The sequence below is a fragment of the Hevea brasiliensis genome, chromosome 5, assembly GCF_030052815.1.
Source record: "Hevea brasiliensis isolate MT/VB/25A 57/8 chromosome 5, ASM3005281v1, whole genome shotgun sequence".
NCBI classification, from domain to species: Eukaryota; Viridiplantae; Streptophyta; class Magnoliopsida; order Malpighiales; family Euphorbiaceae; genus Hevea; species Hevea brasiliensis.
In genome coordinates, this window is record NC_079497.1 from 3,809,398 (window position 1) to 3,829,744 (window position 20,347).

A 20,347-nucleotide genomic window follows, 5' to 3' on the forward strand; every position below is an offset into this window, starting at 1 on the left:
GTAAGTGCATCAAATTTTGCATTAATCATGTTGAATGGATCAAGATCATACATTCCAGCAGCTTGCCTCCTTTGAGTTGGAGCTGGTCCTCTTGGACTACTCCAAAGATGAGTATTCTTAGCAATTTTCTCCAATAGCTCATAAGCTTCATCTTCATGCTTCATAATAAATTCTCCTCCTGTTTGAGCATCAATAATCCCTCTGATTGCAGGAGTAACATTTGTGTAAAAATTCTGATTTATTATCCATTTCGGAATGGCATGATGTGGGCATTGTCTCTCTAATTCCTTCCATCTCATCCATGATTCATAAAGAGTTTCATCTTCTCATGGTCTGAAAGCTGTCATTTGATTCCTCAATTCTTGAGTTTTTCCAGGTGGAAAATATTGTGCAAGAAATGCATCAGTGAGTTGCTCCCAATTTGTAATGGAGTTGTGAGGTAAAGAGTCAAGCCAATACAATGCTCTATCTTTCAAAGAGAATGGGAATAGCTTCAATCTTGCTGCATCATCAGACACTCCAGGTTGTTTTTGCATGTCACAGATCATAGCAAACTTCTTCAGATGTGTGTGTGGATTTTCGGAAGGATGTCCCCCAAATTGAGAATTTTAAATCATTTGAAGAACTCCAAAATTCATCTTGTAACTATTTGCATCAATTCTTGGTCTTGCTATGCTCTCTCTTAAGTCATCAAAACGAGGAAAAGCATGATCCATCATACTTCCCCTAGGCACATTAGCATTTATAATCTCTTCACCTTGGGCTGCATTTTCATTGTTTCGATCATTTCCAACATTACCTCCACCAATTCTAATTCTTTCATCAGCCATGTTTGCTTCTAATTCAGTTTCTCTCAAAGCTTCTTTTCTTTTTCTGGTTTCTTTCTTGTTGGCTTTACAAAATTTCTCAATTTCAGGATTGAACAAATAGGATGTGTCACTTGTGCTTCTAGCTCTTCTCATAAAAGATTAAAAGTACCTAAAAAAGAACAAACAAACACAAAATGAAAAGATAACAAAGATAAAACTATAAACAACTAAAATAATCAAGAATTCAATCTTAAACAAACAACTCCCAGGCAACGGCACCAAAAACTTGATGTGGCCCAACCGCAAGTGCACGGGTGGTACAAGTAATATAGAAAAGATATCGTTCCCACGAGGAGTTGTGTTAATGATTGAATTTTGATATAAAAAGTTGACTAAATTGAACTATCTTTGAAATTAAAGTAACAAATTGATGGGTATTTGAGTATGAAATCTATATGTGCAAAATTAATAATCTATCCAACAATGTATTAATTAAACTAAAATTGCATCAAATTGAAATAAGCAAGTTCAAATATGGCAATATTTAAAAATGGCAAGTAATTAAATTCAATTAGAAATTAACAATGATAAAAAGGCGATTCCGGAGTTCGGGATTTCATATTCAAGCTATTTTGGGATTTCAAATTGGTTATCCAATTTTGCGAAACTTATGGGTTTTAAGGAGATTAATTCTTAAATCCTTTGAATACCCTTTCGAGTGAGACAAAGAGTGCCTTAATCAATCTAATCCTACTTTCGTGGAGTTAGAATTAATTAAGACCCATTAAGTTCTTTAATTAATCTGTGAATCCTCTTAATCCTTAGTCTATTTCTAGATCTAAGTTAATTAAGTCCAATTTCTTGATTATCTATCACAAGGCCTTCTCCTTTCGGTGCCTCAACCATGGATTAAGAACATTACTTAATGGGATCCTACACTAAGCATGTCATTAAGCACACAAGAAATGAATAAAACTCATTAAGACCACAAAATATGGATTACCCAATCAAAATCCACAAAATATCTCAAATATTACAACCCTTACTCCAGAATCTAAGTAAAACTACTCACTACCCATAATGCTTACAAGATATTCTAAGTTTAAATGGAAATAAAGCTTTAATCTAAGCTAAGAAACAAAAAGCTCAACACTAGAAATGTAGGAAAAATGTAAGAATAGAAAGAAATCTCCAAATCTGGTTGGAAATGGTGTGGAAGGTGATTGTGACTCTTCAGCTGCTGCCTCTCCTCTCCCTTTTTCTGCTCTCCTTCTTGTCCCCCTTCTAAAATGGGAAATGAGGCTATATATAGCATTTTCTGACATGGAGCCCTAAAATGGTGTGTTTGAGGAGAGATTTCCTGAAGGAATCTTTTGCCAGCTCATTAATGAAATCTTTGTAGGACTGCATAAGTGGACTGCATAAGTCATGCAGTCCCTTATGCAGTTTTCGGCTGGTTCTGGCTCACTTATGCGAAACTGCATGACCAGGTGCATAGGTTATGCACAATTCCGTGAGATTGCATAAGGGTGCATGAATCTGCATAAGCCATGCACTCTCCTTATGCACAATTCGGCAGGTATTGGAATAGTGATTTTTCTCCTTGTGCAGATCTGCATGGCTTATACGGCAAGTTATGCGCAATTTGGCCAATGCATATTTCAACTTTGAAACTTGTTTTTGGCATCTTTGGCTGTAGAGATCACTCCTCAATGGCAAAATTTCTTTTTAGTCCTTCAAAAACACCATTTTTCCTACAAAACAAAGTAAAATTTACAAATTAATCCAAAATTGACAATTATGAAAAACTAACTAAATAACTAATGAAATTAGCTAAAAGTGACTAATAATCAAATAAAATGGCTATGAAATTAAACCTAAATGATTATGCAAAATGTATGCATCACACATAATGTTCACAAAATTCTATAGATTCTGTTTTCTACTCACCCAATAAATCCTACTTGCTAAACACAGATAACCCTCTTTCACTCATATGACTAAGATGCAGATGCCACAATTGAGTCTAATTCTGATTATTACTTTTGGATGCTACTGCAACTTCCCCTAAAGCTCTGACACCGTGATCTGATTCTGCTATTGACTTCTTCCTCTAACTATCCAATGAAGTAGACTCATTAAATGTCACATCCCTACTGATAATTAATCCTAAAAACTTTGAATCATTGTACCACAACTTATAGCCTTTCACTTTAGATGCATATCCTAGAAATATGTATTTTTTTGCCCTCGGCTCAAGCGTACCATCCCTCACCTAAGCATAAGTTGGGCAACCAATCACTCTTAGTTGAGAGTAATCAGCAAGTGAACCAGACTAGATCTCAAAAGGAGTGTTGCACTCAATAGCTGTAGATGGAGATCTATTAACCAAGAAACAGGCTATATTAATTGCTTCAATCCAGAAATTCTTTCCCAATCCTGAATGTGATAGCATACTTCATGCTTTGTCACAAAGAGTTCTATTCATACATTCTGCAATACCATTCTGTTATGGTGTCCTTGCACAAGTGTGGTGTCTCACTATACCTTCATTGCTGCAAAATGCATCGAACTCACGATTGTAAAATTCTAACCGGTTATCAGTTTTAAGACGTTTGACCTTTTTTTTTATCTGCTTCTTAATCATTATCTTCCACTTGGCACCGCTCTTGGAAGAGATTATGTTAGGACCCCATAGATCTAAGTGGATATAATCCACCATTCCTCTGATCTTGCATACTGCCTTTTTATCGAATTTTACCCCGGTCTGTTTGCCAAACACATAATGTTCACAAAAGTCTACAGATTCTGTTTTCTACCCATCCAATAAATCTCGCTTGCTAAACACAGATAACCCTCTTTCACTCATATGACCAAGATCCAGATGCCACAATTGACTGATTCTGATTATTACTTTTGAATGCTGCTGCAGCTTCCCTTGAAGCTATACTGCCCTGAAAAAAATATAATGTTGAAACCAAATTCCTCTTCATGAGTACCATAGAGCCCTTGCACACTTTGAGAACCCCATTCTCTGCATGGTATCTGAATCCATGAGAGTCAAGTGTCCCAAGAGAAATTAGGTTCCTCTTTAGTCCTGGAACATGCCAACACTCTATAGTTTTGAAAATGCCATCAAACATCCTCAATCTGATGTTACCAATTCTTTCCACAGATAATGCATAATTATTGCCCAGAAACACCTTACCACTCATCTATTTATGAGTGACAAACCAATTTCTATCTAGACACATATTATAAGTAGCACCAGTATCAAGAATCTAGGAATTCTGTCCATGATTTGAACTCACGGATAAAATTTTCCCAGTACTGTCATCACCATCAGAATCGATAAAACTGTTAACCACATTCACAGAACTTTTTGGTTGCTTTCCCTTTTTATTTTTCAACCTGGGACAGTCTCTCTTGTAGTGACCTTGCTCGCTGCACTCAAAACAGTTAGCCTTTTTCATTCTTGACTTAAATCTGGCCTTAGATTTCTTTCTGCTAAAAGAATCCTCCCTTAAATGTGTTCTTCCCCTGCTCACCAAACCTTCCCTCTCAAATCTTTCCCTATTATTTGAAAAATTCTTTTTCAACTCCTTCGATTTTAGAAAATTACTAACATCATTTAGTGAAATATTGTCTTTCCCATACAACAGAGTATCAACAAAAGTCTCATAGGAGGGTGGCAAAGAATATAATACAATAAGGGCCTAATCCTCACTATTAATATTAATATCAATATTCTTTAGGTCCATAATAATTAAATTAAATTCATCCACATGTTCTTTAATGGGTTTACCTTTGCTCATTCTTAAATTGTAAAGCCTTTTCTTCAGATACGGGTAGTTGGTCAGTAATTTGGTAGAGTATAACTCCTCCAATTTCTTACATACCGCAGATGCTGAGCTTTCACCAGCAATCTCATGTAGGACATTATCAGTTATGCTCATGAAAATCGCACTCAAGGCTCTCTCCTTCAGATTAGCCTTCTCTGCCTCTTTCATACCTTCTATAAAGTTATCTTTGATTGCCTTCCATAGACCTTATAGGATCTAGGAAGATTTATTTTAATCTTTCACAAACTTAAACTCGGTTTGCCATCAAACTTCTCCATCTCATACAAATCCTAGATTTTATGCACAAAGCTTTGATATTAATTTGTTATACCAGGCACGCAAATCTAAGGTACACACACAAATCACACAATCACACAGTATAAAAAGTGAGAAAAATAACATAGGATTTAACGTGGTTCAACTGTATGATCTACGTCCACAAGCAAGACAAGAGAAAAGTTTCACTATGATAAAAAAGAATAAGATACAATCACTCAGAACTTTCAAACTCCAACTTTAGTGTATTTCCTGAATATCTCACAACTCTACTGGAAAGAGTAGAATATTACAATATTTATACTGGTTCATATCGATCCGTGCCTTCTGCTAACACCACAGATATTACTTTTTATCTCAATCGAGTTGCAGCGCGAAGCTTTTGGATCAGGTCATAATTTGGGTCCATGAAACACATAACCAAATTTCAAACCACAAAAAATAACAAAAACCATTAAAGACTAGTTCATCAACTAATTTTATGGAAGGTATAACATTGAATAAATCAGAGACTTTCACCTATAAATAGTCATTAACACCAGCAAGGCTTTTCGCACCTTACACTCATAAGAAATAAGCTAAAGATAGTCTTCCATCGGAAAAAAATGGAAGGTACTTGGTTCCTAGCAGCTTTGGCAGTACTCGCCTTAGCTTTGGCTTTCTCATTGGCCTCTGCCGATGATCCTAGCCCTCTCCAAGACTTTTGTGTGGCAATGGATGATCCCAAGAATGTTGATATATGTAGTATATAACCTCATTTTTAGTTTTTCTACTTTAGTTTGTCCTATATATATATATATAAAGGCCACTATTTTGAAATCCTTTCCTGTTTTGATACATGCATGATACTTGTGATAATCACAACATTTCTTTAATGCAGTGTTTGTCAATAGGAAGTTTTGCAAGAACCCAAACCTCACTGTAGCTAATGATTTCTCATTTTCGGGACTCAACATTACAGAAAATCGAGTTGGATCGAATGTCGCCCTCATGAATGTTGATAAAATACCAAGACTTAATACTCTTGGCATTTCTCTGGCTCAGTTAGACTTAGCACACAATGGTGGCTTAAATCCTCCTCACACTTATACTTATGCCACAGAGATCTTAGTAGTCATCTTATTTTGGCTTTGTGACATCCAACCCTAATCGCCTTATCACTAAAGTGTTATATATAGGGGATGTTTTTGTGTTTCCAATCGGTCTCATTCACTTCTAGTTCAATGTTGGAAAGACAAATGCAGTTGCCTTTGTTGGTCTAAGCAGCCAAAACCCTAGTGTTGTCACTATTGCAAATGCATTGTTTGCTTCTAATCCACCCATTATTCCTGATGCTCTAGTTAAGGCCTTCTAATTGGACAAGAATGTTATCAACTCTCTTCAAAAGTTTTTCTGGGAAAGCAATTAATTATAGGGACATGCATAAAACAACTTATTCATAATGGTGTCTACATTCCCTGTATTGCAATAAGTATTAATTAAATAAAGAGATGCTTTTAGTTTGTTTATTCCTTAATTAATTTTCTATGTATATTTTTAAGGATGGTATAATTTACATAAAATAATAATTATAGTTTATCAATTAATTCGACCTCTTTCTTGTATAAGATAATATTTAAATTTCATCGAATATAACTTTTTTCATTATATGGAAAAAGTAAATTGTAATTATTGTGAAATTATATATATAGAAGACGAAAAAAATGTATATATTTTTAATGAGATATTTTTTTACTGTACATATATATATATAATTGTGTTTGGTGAACTAGTGCTATCAAATTAATTAATTTGTAATAAAGTTTTATTTCTCTCTTTATTTTTAAAATTATATATGGCAATGAACAATAGTATTGAAGAATAATAAAAATAATATATTTTTTAAAATTGATATAAATATATTAAGGTATTTATCTTAACTTATAATTTAGTCAAACCAGTTTCTAAACTTTTAAAATAAGCTTATCTATTTGTTTACAATATTTTTTAGACTTATATGTTATGTTTATAACAAAAAAAATAAAAAACTAACTGGGGGAGACTAGTTTTTTATTTTGTTGCTCACAAATCCTATACTTATAATATAGTTTGATAAAATATCTTAAAATATTATTTTTGTTTAATTTTTAAAATTTCACCACATATCTCATTTAACATTATTTTTAGTAATTTCAATAATAAATGTATTTATAAATTATTTTTTACTAAACATATTAACTATATATTTATCAGCCACTTATAAGCACTTTAATAAAATATATAATTGCTTAAAATTTTAAATATTTATAAGTTCAAATTAATTTATAAATATTTAATATTTATAAATTAGTTTTTATAAATTAAATCAAACAGTTATATTCATATATTGAATTACTATTTACTATCGAGATACATAGAACTTTATTCAACTGCATATATCCATTCAGATTAATTTCACTCCAAAATCGTTGGTCATCACTATATAAAACTAACGGCTAGTTAACATTGATAATGGAGCTAAGGTTAAAATATTTCGTTCGATTAATTCTATCCAATTATTGATTATCAAATTTAAAATTATTGTCAAAATAATTATTAAATTAATGAACTAATTAAAAATATTTAAATAAAATTAAAAAAAAAAGCACAAAATTTTGAATTTTCATTTAGCCTTTGATTTATGAATTGAACTTTTTAATTGAGTATTTTCTTTCTATAGAATTGCGAAATCATAATCTCTATTTAAATTTAATAAAAAATTTCAAAGTTTTAATTTATTTCATATATAATCTATCCTAATAATTAATCATAAAATATGCCCAGAAACGGTCATCTCTGGTCCAACACCATATTAAAGTAGAACTTAAAAAAAAAATTAAAATATTAATTACACATGTATGTTTCTGTAACATTCATGTTTCAACCACTAAAGGAATTGTCCGTTTTGGTTCACCCTATCCTGAGTCTCATGGTTTTGTCCCATAGGTGGAATGGAGAACTTCCTAGAAGGTCATCCATCTAGGATTTCTCTCAAGCGAGCACGCTTAACCCCAAAGTTCTTTCAACTCTCCAGGCCATTCCACCAAAAGGCGCCTCTAGTTATTAGTTTATCTCATTTCAATGCATGATTCAGTTCATTCTTGCCCCCCAATTTAGACAAAGGCACCAGTGAGTCTTGCCCTCCCAGAGAACCACTTCATCGAGACCTTCCCTTTCCGCACGGGATGTTATAGACCCACCAGCTTCTGCCTGATTCGTCCTCGAACCACACATCTACTGGAGGGGGTCTGGCTCTGATACCATCTAATGTAACACCCCTAATTTTCAAATAATTATTTTATATGTAAATATAAATATTTTTAGTCTAATCCCTGGTGTTATGAGCTTTGCGTAGGTACTTTCGTTTCATGGTAATTTGACCGTCGCCCAAATCTACAATTTCGGGTTGAGCAGATAAGCTCCGAAAATCACTTCGGAACCGGGTTATAGGCTACTCCACCATTTTTAGACGCCCCGGACGCGTTCCAAGCGTAAGAATTGGCATAGGTAAACCCGAACTCTGAGCTTCTTCAATTTTATAATGATGGATTTAGAATAAAATTCCATAAAATATTCATGTTATTTAGAAAATTATAATTCCTTTTGTATTAGCTTAGTAATATTGCTAAGGACCATGGGGCAAAATTTTAGAATTTTTAGAGCTCATTTGGGTAGTTTTTGCAAAAATAGTTAGTTATAGAGATTAAATTCTAATTTTTCAAAATTGTAGTTATTGACTGTTTGGATGGGCCCAGGAGGGGGCTATTTGATGTGATTGAGATATGGTTATGTGACTTGTGACTATAAAAATATATTTTTGAGCTCTTTACAAGTTGAGTAGATTCTAGGTATAGGTGGAACTCTGTCAGATTTTACAACACAACTTAGAGTATCTTTGGTTCTTTTTAAACTTGTATTGAGTTAATTATATTAAATAATTGTAATATAATTGCCAGGTGGGCCGAGACAGCCTTCCTCCTCCGCTCAGCTACCATAGTGACCTCAGTTTACGTCTGCAAGTAAAATATTAATTTTAATTATAATTTTAATATTATTATGTGTTCAGACATGCCCATGCATCACTTATAAATATATATATATGTAATTAAATACTAGACACGTTTTATATTGCATCTTTATTTGATGAAATGTTATGGACATTGTTTTATGGTAATTTGGAGCAATGTGCGTGTATTGGCGTGTGTATGGTGTGTGATATTAGATATGGATAGGACGGGTAGATATGGCTGGAGCTTGACTCACTGGGACCCCATCCTTTTATGGATAAGTTGAGGTAGGCACGGCTCGAGATGATCTCACTGGCCCCCACATTTGGCCTATTAAGAGAAAGTTCGGCTTGAGATGTACTCGCTAGTAGAGATTGGATTAAAAGAGCTGTATAGGGGATCAGCTCCCATATATGTATTGTTTGAATATTTTATGGGTGTGTGAGTGTTACAAATTACCTTTTTGTCGTTTATGGTGTGAGTTGTATGAAAACTATGAAGGTGTTGCATTGCACTTTTTAAGACACATTAGCTTTAGATGACTATAGAAATTGTACTTAAAATTGGTATTTTACTCTCTGAGTTGAACACTCACTCCTGTTCACATATTTTTCTAGGATACAGAAGGCCCTTTATTGAGTTTAACCTGCTCTCTTCTTCGCAGTTCTATTATCAGCATTTAATTGTATTTTGTCCTTTTATTTTGTTCTAGAATTCCGCATGTATTATTATTATTATTATTAGTGATGTATTCATTTGGATCTGTTATGTATGAATTAACTGAAATTGTAAGCATGATATATGAGTATGCATGGATGATTATTGGGTTGAATGAGGGAGCTGAGCTCCAAGTTGAAATAATATTGTTATGAGTATGTGGATGGTAAACTAAACTCTCCAAATTATTATATATATTGTGCTTATAGGTCGGGCAAGTAAAAAATTCTCTGTTGGATAGTTCATGTTATGGCCAGACTCTGTCCGGTTGATTTCTTAAAATTAGGCTCAATATGGGTTTTAGGATTGGGTTAAGGAATAGCTAGGCTTACTATGGACCTCGGGGGCTTTAGGCTAGCACAGGTCCTAGTGCCGGTTCGGCCTGTGGGATCGGGTCGTGACAATTTCCATCAACATTAATTACTTCGTGAATGTCTTTTTAATTGTTAATTAAAGTTTTCAACAAGATGCTAAAAAGAAAATAAGTGGTGAACGGAATATGCTAATTCAACACAATTACTTAAATTACCTGTGGATTGAAAATTACTTCATTGACTTGGTATGAAGATTTTGTAATCCCAATTAGCTTCTACAAATGATTTCTGTACGAAAGCAGCAGCTTTCTGATCTCGTCGCCTCATGGTCACTGTTGCTTTATCTACTCTGCCGGCTAAATTTGACCATGGTCCCCAATTTAAGTGGTATTTTGTTTTCAGCATTTTAATTAAATTTTATTGACAAGACAATAATTTGTTAAAATAAAAATATTTTTTATCCAGTGACAGAGGGAGGACAAGGGAGCTTTCATCTCTGCAAACAATTAATTTTTTTTTTTTAAAAAGAAATATAATATATTTTGATTTTTCATTTGTTTTTTAACTTTTTTTTATTAATGTCTATTAATTTATGATTAAAATATTAAAATTAATTAATTGCCATTAAATAATTACTTTACTTCTATGAGTATAGGTAGATAAAGGTATTTATTTACTTGTTTTATTATTTTATTAATTTTTAATTTTCTTTTTCTCTTTAATTTAATTGATTAATTTTTTTTTAATACTTATGCCATTTTGTTATCTAGTCTAGTTTTTTAAGGTTTCTGTTTAGAACATCCACCACAACTAATATGGAATCATTCTACTTAAAGATTTTTTTTTTTTCCATGAATTATGTCATTGTTTATTAGTACTTAATCCCATTAATTTGGGTAAAATAATATATACATATAATATTTGTATGCTAAATGACCAGCTTAATTAATTACAATAATTTGTTTTTTTTTATTAATTAGACTCCAATCAAAATTTAAATTTAAAAGCATAAAATTTTATAAGGGATTTTATAATTATTAAAACAAAACTTATTAACAAATAATATACTCATTGATCAACTCCTAAGGGATGATATCACCTATTTGATTTTTTTTCCTGGGTATTTGAATTTTTAAACATCACAATTATTTCCACAAAGAAATAATCTTATAAGACGACCCATTAGAAAAAAGACTCTAACAATTAATTATTCTTGTAATATATAGCAAAGAGTTGGTGAGTCCATAAATAAGTTTTGTTTGAACAATCAGCTCACGCTATCCCATCTTTCAAGGATCCAACCACTTTCGAGACATCGCAAGCTCAAATATTATTGAACTAAAGTTAAAGACATCGTAAACTTATTTATTTACTTATCTAACCTTAATAAATGATAATTCTATAAGTAGGAGCCGATTAACATTTTCAATTTTATTTTTAAAATAATTAAATAAAATTTAATGATAACGTATGGAAATTATACCCTGGGATTTCTAAGTAGATTCAAATTATGTAAATGTAAAAATATCATAAAAAAAAAATAATTCCTTGTGTTTCATTTACATTTAACATATATAGCAATTCGAAAATATATGACATTGGTGTTCCTTGTTAGCTGAAGATAGAAAGTACAGTTAGGGGGCCGTAGCTATCAAAATGAAAACCACCATAGAAGGGAACAAAAACCAACAAATCATAAAAATTTGGTTTTGATTATTGGGGGAACGTCAGTTTCAGTAATTTATTAATTTTGATCAACTTTCAAAGCCTTGCCAGTCGGGTCAACCGAAGACTTCTCTGCTTCACTATAATATAAGGATCTCTCCAACTTTTACATTTAAGTTGTAATTAATTAATACTCAATTATTCTGACTCATCCAATCCAATTAATCAAATTCAACATAGCGTATGAAATTTTCTTTTCAATTCAATATGACACTTAATCTAAATATATTTCTATTATCAAATAAACTACAACGATTATTGTTTGTGCCAAAAGTATATTTTTGTTTCTTCCTCTCTCCACCTTAAACCAAAAACAGAAGGGTAAAAAAGAAAATTACAATTCTTGGAGGTAAAATGAAAAACTTCATCACAGCTTGCAGAAGCTTGAAATTGTGGCCTAGAGTTGGACCATTCCAAGTTGATATTGAAGATTAATTCAAAAGGAGGGACGATTAAATGTATATGCATATACTTGTAGAAGAATTCGTGGTTTGGTGAAATAAAAAACAATTAAACATTAACAACTATTTGGCAACCTAACCTTTCATCAGCATGTAGGTCAGATCACAGAGAATAGTCGACAGACTTTCACCTATAAATACTCATCTATCCATGCAAGATTTTTCACAACTTTCCCTCAACAAAACAACTAAAGGCTAAAGAAAGTAGTCATAAAATGAAGAGCTTTCATTTCCTCGTCTTTTTGGCTCTGGCTTTGGCTTTCTCTTTTGCCTCTGCGTTTGACCCTAGCCCTCTCCAGGACTTCTGTGTTGCCATACCTGAACCTAAGAATGCTGGTATATATATAACCTTGCTTTCAGTTTTTCTGCTTTCTTTCATGTTTCTGTCGTAGTATTATCCTATAAAGATCACTATTTCCTGTATAGAAATCTTTTTCTCATTTTATTATACGCATGGTCAACGGATACTGACAATAACTTTTTTGTATTAATGCAGTGTTTGTCAATGGAAAGTTCTGCAAGAACCCAAACCTTACTGTAGCTGAAGATTTCTTTTTTTGGGGACTCAATGTTCCTGGAAATACAGAAAATCGAGTTGGATCGAATGTCACCCTCGTGAATGTTGATAGATTACCAGGACTTAATACTCTTGGTATTTCTCTCGCTCGGTTAGATTTTGCACCCAATGGTGGCTTAAATCCTCCTCACACCCATCCTCGTGGCACAGAGATCCTTGTAGTCGTGGAAGGCACTCTTTATGTTGGCTTTGTGACATCCAACCCTAATCGCCTTATCACTAAAGTCTTATACCCAGGAGATGTATTTGTATTTCCAATTGGCCTCATTCACTTCCAGTTTAATATTGCAAAGACGAACGCAGTTGCCTTTGCTGGTCTAAGTAGCCAAAACCCAGGTGTCATCACTATAGCAGATGCAATCTTTGGGTCTAATCCACCCATTAATCCTGATGTTCTTGCTAAGGCCTTCCAATTGGACAAGGATGAGGTGGAAAAACTTCAAAAACTGTTCGAGAATGCATAAAACAACCATGATAGAAGTTCATTGCTGCTCACTGTTTAAGAATATTGTTTAGTTATATTTCCTGCAAAGTCGTCAATAATTGAGCTAGCTTATCCTAATTAAATGAAGAGAGATATTTTCTTGGTGTGCCTATACTAATTAAATAAAGAGAGATTTTTTTCAGTGTGCCTTCCTTTACATGTTGATTCATAGTATTGCAGTTTTGTTCATTTATTTTATAAGGTAATGGAATTAAAAATCAACTTAAGAAACGCATCATCTACTTGTTGTCTCAAAAATTTTCGGCTTTTAGTCAAAACACTGTAAAAAATTAAAGCTATTCACTATATTTTATGAAAGTCAGTTACTTAACGGGTTTATAAATTATAAATACAGACAGAAAATATCATTATGATATAAGTATTTTAACACGTTTGTTTTTAATAATATAAGATACTATACAAAGAAAATATTTTAATAAAAAATTATATTTATTATATTTTAAAATTATATATGTGTGTATTATATGTTAAATATATTATATATAATAATTTAAATATAAAATATATTAACTATTTAAATATAAAATTTGAATGGAGGTACACTCTGTTAATAAAACAAAACTTTAGAAATTTAATTATTTCAAATTTTTAAAATAAAGTTAACATTTTTTTTTGTTAAGTTGGCTAAATTTAGATTTGAAGACTAATTTCTTGACAGAATAAAAATTCAGGGCCAAAATTTTTTTAAATTTAAAATAAATAGATAAATTATGAATTTTCATAAACTTCAGGGATCGAGTAATTTATAATTGATTCAAAATGCAATAAAAAGTGGGAAGAAAAAACTAAAACAAATAAGACGAAGAGAAAAAAGAAGAAAAAGATGAGGGCAAACCTAATTAAATTGGAATGGCAACTGAATGTCTCTTTGCAACCTCCATAAATTTTCTATCATCTTCTTAACAAATTATTTTTTTTTAACAAAAAAAGCAAATTAAAAGTCATACCAGAAAATTTTGAGAATATGCATGAATTCTGAGAAAGAATGGAAAAGATGCATGAAATTCTCCGTGGCCGTGGAATAAATGGACTCATGGAGATATTATTATTATTATTATTATTATTATTATTGGTTAAGATCATAATATGGGTAGAGTTTTAATTTTTAAGGGAAATTGAAATTTTATGGTTTGAATAGACTGAAAGACTTCTGAAATAATCTAATTATTTTTATATATAAGTTATGGGCTCAATTGCATTTTTATTTTTCAGATTTAATAAAAGTTTAATAGATTGAAATAATAACTGTATGAACTATACAACAAAATATAGTTCTCCCTTTTTTTTTCTCAACACAAGGGTTATCAATCTCATATTAAATAGATGAAAAAAATTTAAACTCAGGCTTTTTTTATTTTTCAATTTTTACAGTTTAAAGATGGAGAAAGATCAATTAAGCTTTAATCTGACTAGCAATAATGATTTGTATTAATCATTCCTTGTATAGTTAAAATTTATAGTGGCACATAATTTAGCTAAATGGTCTCTTTCCCTATCTGATGCAACCATAATTATGGTTGGATGTTTTATAGTATCTGACGTCAATTATTGTTCATGATTTATAAGTATCTCTTTTTTCTATAAATAAAAATTGAATTGGTAATACATTGTTAGACATATATTCCATAAAGGTTAAATTTCAACTATTTTAATATGTGTTATGTTCAATTATATATATAGATTGGCATTATTAACTACAAATGTGTGAACTCGGCGATGGTTATTGACTAATTATATGAGAAGGGAGAAGAATCATTATCATTTGGAATGGAAGCTTATATATATAAAGCTTTCCAATTAACACACATGAAATTTCAAACTTAAACTTATCCAAAGTTTTCTAGATTAGGTGCAAGACTTGAGGTCAATTACTTGTTAAAATTATATTATACTATTTGGTTAAACTGTCAACATTATCAGATTTTTATACATTTTTTCGATCACATATGATGATGACCTTGTTTTGTTGATAATTTCGTTTCTCTTTTTTTTCATTTTTTTTATAAAAATAATGAACTCTGCTTCTTTTAGTAATTAGGTGGGGGAATAGAAACTTGAATGATTTGTAGGTAAGTGATATGACTGGAACAAACTAAATATTCTATTTTGTTGGTTGTATAAAGTCTGTTTTATATATGTAAAATAACAATAAAAAAATTGAATGACTTTCTCTACATGAAAAGGCACAGAATTCTCTATGCATATACTAATCACACACCATATGTTTTGTGAGTTCATGGGTAGGTCGTTTGGGACTGTACTTTAATGGCAAGTGGGATTGTGGATGATTGTAGTGATAAAAAAGAGGACATTTCGGGTACAGTAGATTGTTCATGATCGCTTCATTAACGCTTCAGCAACTTCCCAAGTTTTCACTATGACCTGTTCCGATGATTAAGTAAAAGCAAGAGAATTTTAATTTCTAACTTGGACTTGTTCCGAAGATTAGGTCAATATTTATTTGTTAAGTCGTAAAGATTTAATTAATATCTCTTAATCTCTTAAATTATGAGGCATAAGATTACTAAATGTTGATTCTAGCTATAAATAATGCAATGATCAATTATGAATACATATATACCACATAGAAATCAGAAACGAGCAGCCTTCACTCTTGATGGAAAATTAATCTAACTGCCTGCAATTCATTGTACAATATAACAACACAACATGTCTTAATTCCTAAATTCCAAATTAGTTGGAGTATATATCCTACATTAATATTTAAAAATTATAAATCTTTTTTAAACTACTTTCTTTCATATTATTTTAAGTCTTTTTTTTTTCCTCCTATTTTTTTCATCAAATTTGTCACATTTTCATGCAGAGCACCTGCCAATTTTTTAACTACTCTGATTAATTACTTAGGCAGAATACCACTTCTTGACATGGTGTTAATTTCTTCTATATATATAGGTTTGTAATGGGCAAGTAACTGATATATATGATCAGCTTATCTCATTCGAGAATGCCTTGGCTGATATTATCAACTCAATTAACTAGGATGAGGGAATTAAACTTTAATTAAGCAATGAATGCCTATCTTGGGCTGTTCGAACATGGTTATTTCTATGTAACAACTTAAAACCAATTGACTCAAATAATTTTCAGACCCTTAAATCATTGGATTCAAAATAATTAATCCAAGTTATTTAGGAATTAGGCCTAGGTTATACATTATATCTCACATACTTTCCATAATGAAACACTACTGGTACATATAACCTTGTCTATTTATAAAGGCCATTATTCTGAAATCCTTAATCTCCTGTTTTGATATGTGCATAACATTTCTTTGATGCAGTGTTTGTCAACGGGAAGTTCTGCAAGAACCCGAACCTCACTGTAGCTAATGATTTCTCATTTTCTGGACTCAAAATTCCTGGAAATACAGGAAATTGAGTTGGATCAGATGTCACGCTCGCGAACGTTGATGAAATGCCAGCACCAGTACTTTACACTTTGCACCCAGTGGTGGCTTAAATCCTCCTCATGCTCACTCTCCTGCCACAGAGACCCTTATAGTCTGTGGAAGGTACCCTTTATGTTGGCTTTGTGACATCCAACCCTAATCGCCTTATCACTAAAGTGTTATATCTATGAGATGTATTTGTGTTTCCGATCAGTCTCATTCACTTTCAGTTCAATGTTGGAAAGACAAATGCAGTTGCCTTTGCTGGTCTAAGCAGCCAAAACCCTGGTTTTATATTCATCATATGCTGAGTTACACTTCAGTCTCGAGATATAAATTATTATTTATGAGACTTTGCCTAATTAATAAGAAAAAACGCAAAGGCAAATATTTATTTGCTATTTGGAATATGATTACTCGTATATTACGATACATTCTAAAATAAAATTTGAAGTACTTATATATAACAATCCATCTATTTTAGACAAGATATACACAAATAGATAATATCCTAAAATATTATTATATATCCTATTCATAATAAGCCATTAATCAAGTATAAAAGTAATTTGTTTTTGGTATATTATCTCTTTCTTGAATTTTATTCTTCTGATTTAACTCATTACACCAAATATTATCTCTATCTACTAATATTAATATTATTCTGAGAAAGAAAATTATACATATAAAATTACAATTATATGTAATAAATATATATTAAATATTGTAACATACCTTATAATAATAACAACTTATTATAGTATTAAGATGTAATTATTAAATAATTTGTAACTTACATAAGGAATTAATAACTTAATTATAATTTAAAACAATCGAATAACTAATTAATAAAAATAAAAAAATTTAATGAAATTAAATAAATTATATTTATAAATAATTTTCCAGTTTTCACAATTTCATAATTCTATATAGCATTATTAAGAAAAAAATCTGCATTATACATATATATTATTTTTTATTTTTTATTAAAAAAGTAATATAATAGTTTTATAAATAACAAATTTAATATAAAAATTTTGAGTTTTGACAATTATTTATTAAAAAATAATTATTTAAATCATAAAAATTTAGTAATGATAAAAATGTAAAAATGCTTGCATTTTCATTTAAATAAAATTAAATAAATATTTTGCATTTTCATTTATCCTCTGAGTTATTTATGAATTGAAATTTTAAATTGAGTTTTTTCTTTCTATAAAATAGTAAAATCATAATATCCAATTAAATCTAATAAAAAGTTATATATATATATATATATATATATATATATATATATATATATATATATATATATGCTTGCAACATTTTTAGTTGGAGAATGAAAGAGTATGAACTCAAATTTGAATCTATCAGGTAAGTTATATACCTTCAACTATTGGATTATGTAACATATATAAATAAATAAAAAAAAAACATATAGTATCCTATTAATTAATAATAATAAAAAAAATCCCAGAAAAGGTCATCTATGGTCCCGCACCATATCGAATAGTTGGAGATTGGATTGTAGCTTGAAGCAGATAAACTGGAAGTTTTAGGTTATTTAAATTTTTAAATTTTAATAATATTAAATCATGAATTAATTCTAATTATTTATAAATCGTTATAAAAAAAGTTATATATTAAATTCAAATCAATTTACAAATCCATTTAAATTAATATAATTTTTTTAGTAATATTAAATTTTTAATTTTAAATTTTAATCAATTATTAATTGCAAGTTTGATTGACTCTTTTATAGGCAAATTGAATTTAAATTATTCCAAATTTTATGTGAATTGAAATAAATTAACTACATGCTAATTTGAATTGAAGATTTCAAGTCAATTTTCACAAATCAGTTCAAAAATTGCTTAATTCGTGACTTTGTCATTACTTGTTGGATGAAATTTAGTATAATTAAAGTTTTCAATAAGATGCTAAAAAAAAATAAGTGCTGAATGGAATGTGCTAATTCAACATTAATTGTTTAAATTACCTGTGGATTGAATATTAATTCATTGACTTGGTATGAAGAAATGGTAAAGCCAAATAGCTTCTACATAATTTCTGAACAAAAACAGACTTTCTCCCATCGCCTCAAGGTCACTAATTGATTTATCCATTCTGCCGGCTAAATTTTGACAATTATCTGATTGTTTTATTATCGTTTCTCAATTTTAATATATTTTTTTAAATTTTTAAATATTAATTTAAATAATATTAAATTTTTTATAACAAATATTATATATTTTTAGATTAACTAATTGACTTGATTTCATTTTGCAAAAAGAAAATGAAAGTACCTTATTATTTTCCCCACCCAATATTACCTCTCTTTTTTGCCCCTCCCTTTTTCTTCCTATTTCCCTTTGGTTTCTCTTTCACCATTGCCATTCACCTTATTAGCATCGTTGTAACCTATCCACCCTCCAAGGATTCTTCCCTGAACTTGACAATGCATCGGGTTGTGAAGAGGAGAATTATGACTCTCAACGAGCGAATTGTGACATTTTTAAAGTTGAACAGACACGACACCACTTCAGCGGCTCTCCCTTGAACTCTGCAACATGCAGAGTAATTGATTTGGAGCAAGAAACCATCGGGTTGCAAAGAGGATAATCTAGCTGGATTCCCACATTCCCAAAGTCAGATAGATTTAAGTGACCCTCCCCCGGCCGTGACAACGTGTGGCAATATTCAAGGGTGGAAGAAGAAAATTTTTATTAAGGGGACAAGCTAATCATATTATATCAATAAAATTATTTACGCATATATAGTCTATAAAACATATAAAAAAATAAAATAATATAAAATATCAAATTATAAGAATTTTTTTATATAAAATTATAATAAAATCTCTATAATAAATATAAGCATTACAAAAACTGTAGTTTTGATTATTATATAACTACATAATATAAATTATATTATTTAAAATCAATCTGCATATCAAAACATTATATTAAATCCTTATATAAAATTCATCAATTTAAAGTCAAAAAATAAATATAATCCTCAAATGACAAATGGTTAGATTAAATGGTATAATAACATAAGATTAAAAAATGATAATCATTAAATTGCATAAATATGACAAATTATGGATTAATAAAATAATAAAGAAATATATCATATAAAAATAAATGTATTGTTAAGTTGATCTATCCAAAATTTACATGAGATTTGAGATCACTAATTTTATTTACTTGTATATATGTAAATAAATTAATTTTTAATTTAAATGAAATAAAGAAGAGGAAATAGAATGAGAGAGAAAAATAAAGAAAAAAAATTATGTTTACCCATACAAAGATAGGGAAAGCAAAAATAAAAAAAAAATTTAATTTGTAAATATTAAAGTTTGAATAGTTAATTTTTATTTAAAATTTTATAATTATTTAATGACAATAAAATAATTTAATATTTAAATTTATAATTTATAAATTATAAATTATAAAAGATCAATAGAAAATTTAAAGGGTCAATAGTATTTTTTTATAAATATTTAGAGAAATTAATACAAATTTTTTAAAATAATTAATAAAATATTAAAATATATATATCTATTAAAATATTTTAAAAAATGTTTTGGGGCGCCAAGGCTACCCCTAGCCGTCCCCTGGCTCCGCCTCTGACAATATTGGTTTAGAAGACCAAGTGAAATTCCGATATTCTCGAAAT

At 30.1% G+C, this 20,347-nt stretch overlaps 1 protein-coding gene, 1 non-coding gene and 1 pseudogene across 2 annotated transcripts; all 3 read left to right on the top strand.

Annotated features, from left to right (window-relative positions):
• Window positions 1–255: 255 nt before the first annotated feature.
• LOC131180394 (small nucleolar RNA R71) lies at window positions 256–362 on the top strand. The gene has a single exon (XR_009149170.1). It is a non-coding gene; the product is annotated as a small nucleolar RNA R71 (small nucleolar RNA).
• Window positions 363–5,532: 5,170 nt separating this feature from the next.
• LOC110652634 (germin-like protein subfamily 1 member 7) lies at window positions 5,533–6,335 on the top strand (annotated as a pseudogene).
• A 5,984-nt stretch (window positions 6,336–12,319) lies between these two features.
• On the top strand, window positions 12,320–13,372 carry LOC131179865 (germin-like protein subfamily 1 member 13). Its single transcript, XM_058146642.1, has 2 exons — window positions 12,320–12,505; window positions 12,666–13,372. Exons 1-2 carry the CDS (start codon window positions 12,385–12,387, stop codon window positions 13,208–13,210), a joined length of 666 nt encoding a protein of 221 aa, XP_058002625.1. The 5' UTR covers window positions 12,320–12,384; the 3' UTR covers window positions 13,211–13,372.
• Window positions 13,373–20,347: the final 6,975 nt, after the last annotated feature.

Coding starts and splice junctions, on each gene's coding strand:
- LOC131179865 (XM_058146642.1), top strand. CDS start 12,385: ATGAAGAGCTTTCATTTCCTCGTCTTTTTGGCTCTGGCTTTGGCTTTC. Junction 12,506..12,665: donor ACCTGAACCTAAGAATGCTG/GTATATATATAA, acceptor GTATTAATGCAG/TGTTTGTCAATGGAAAGTTC.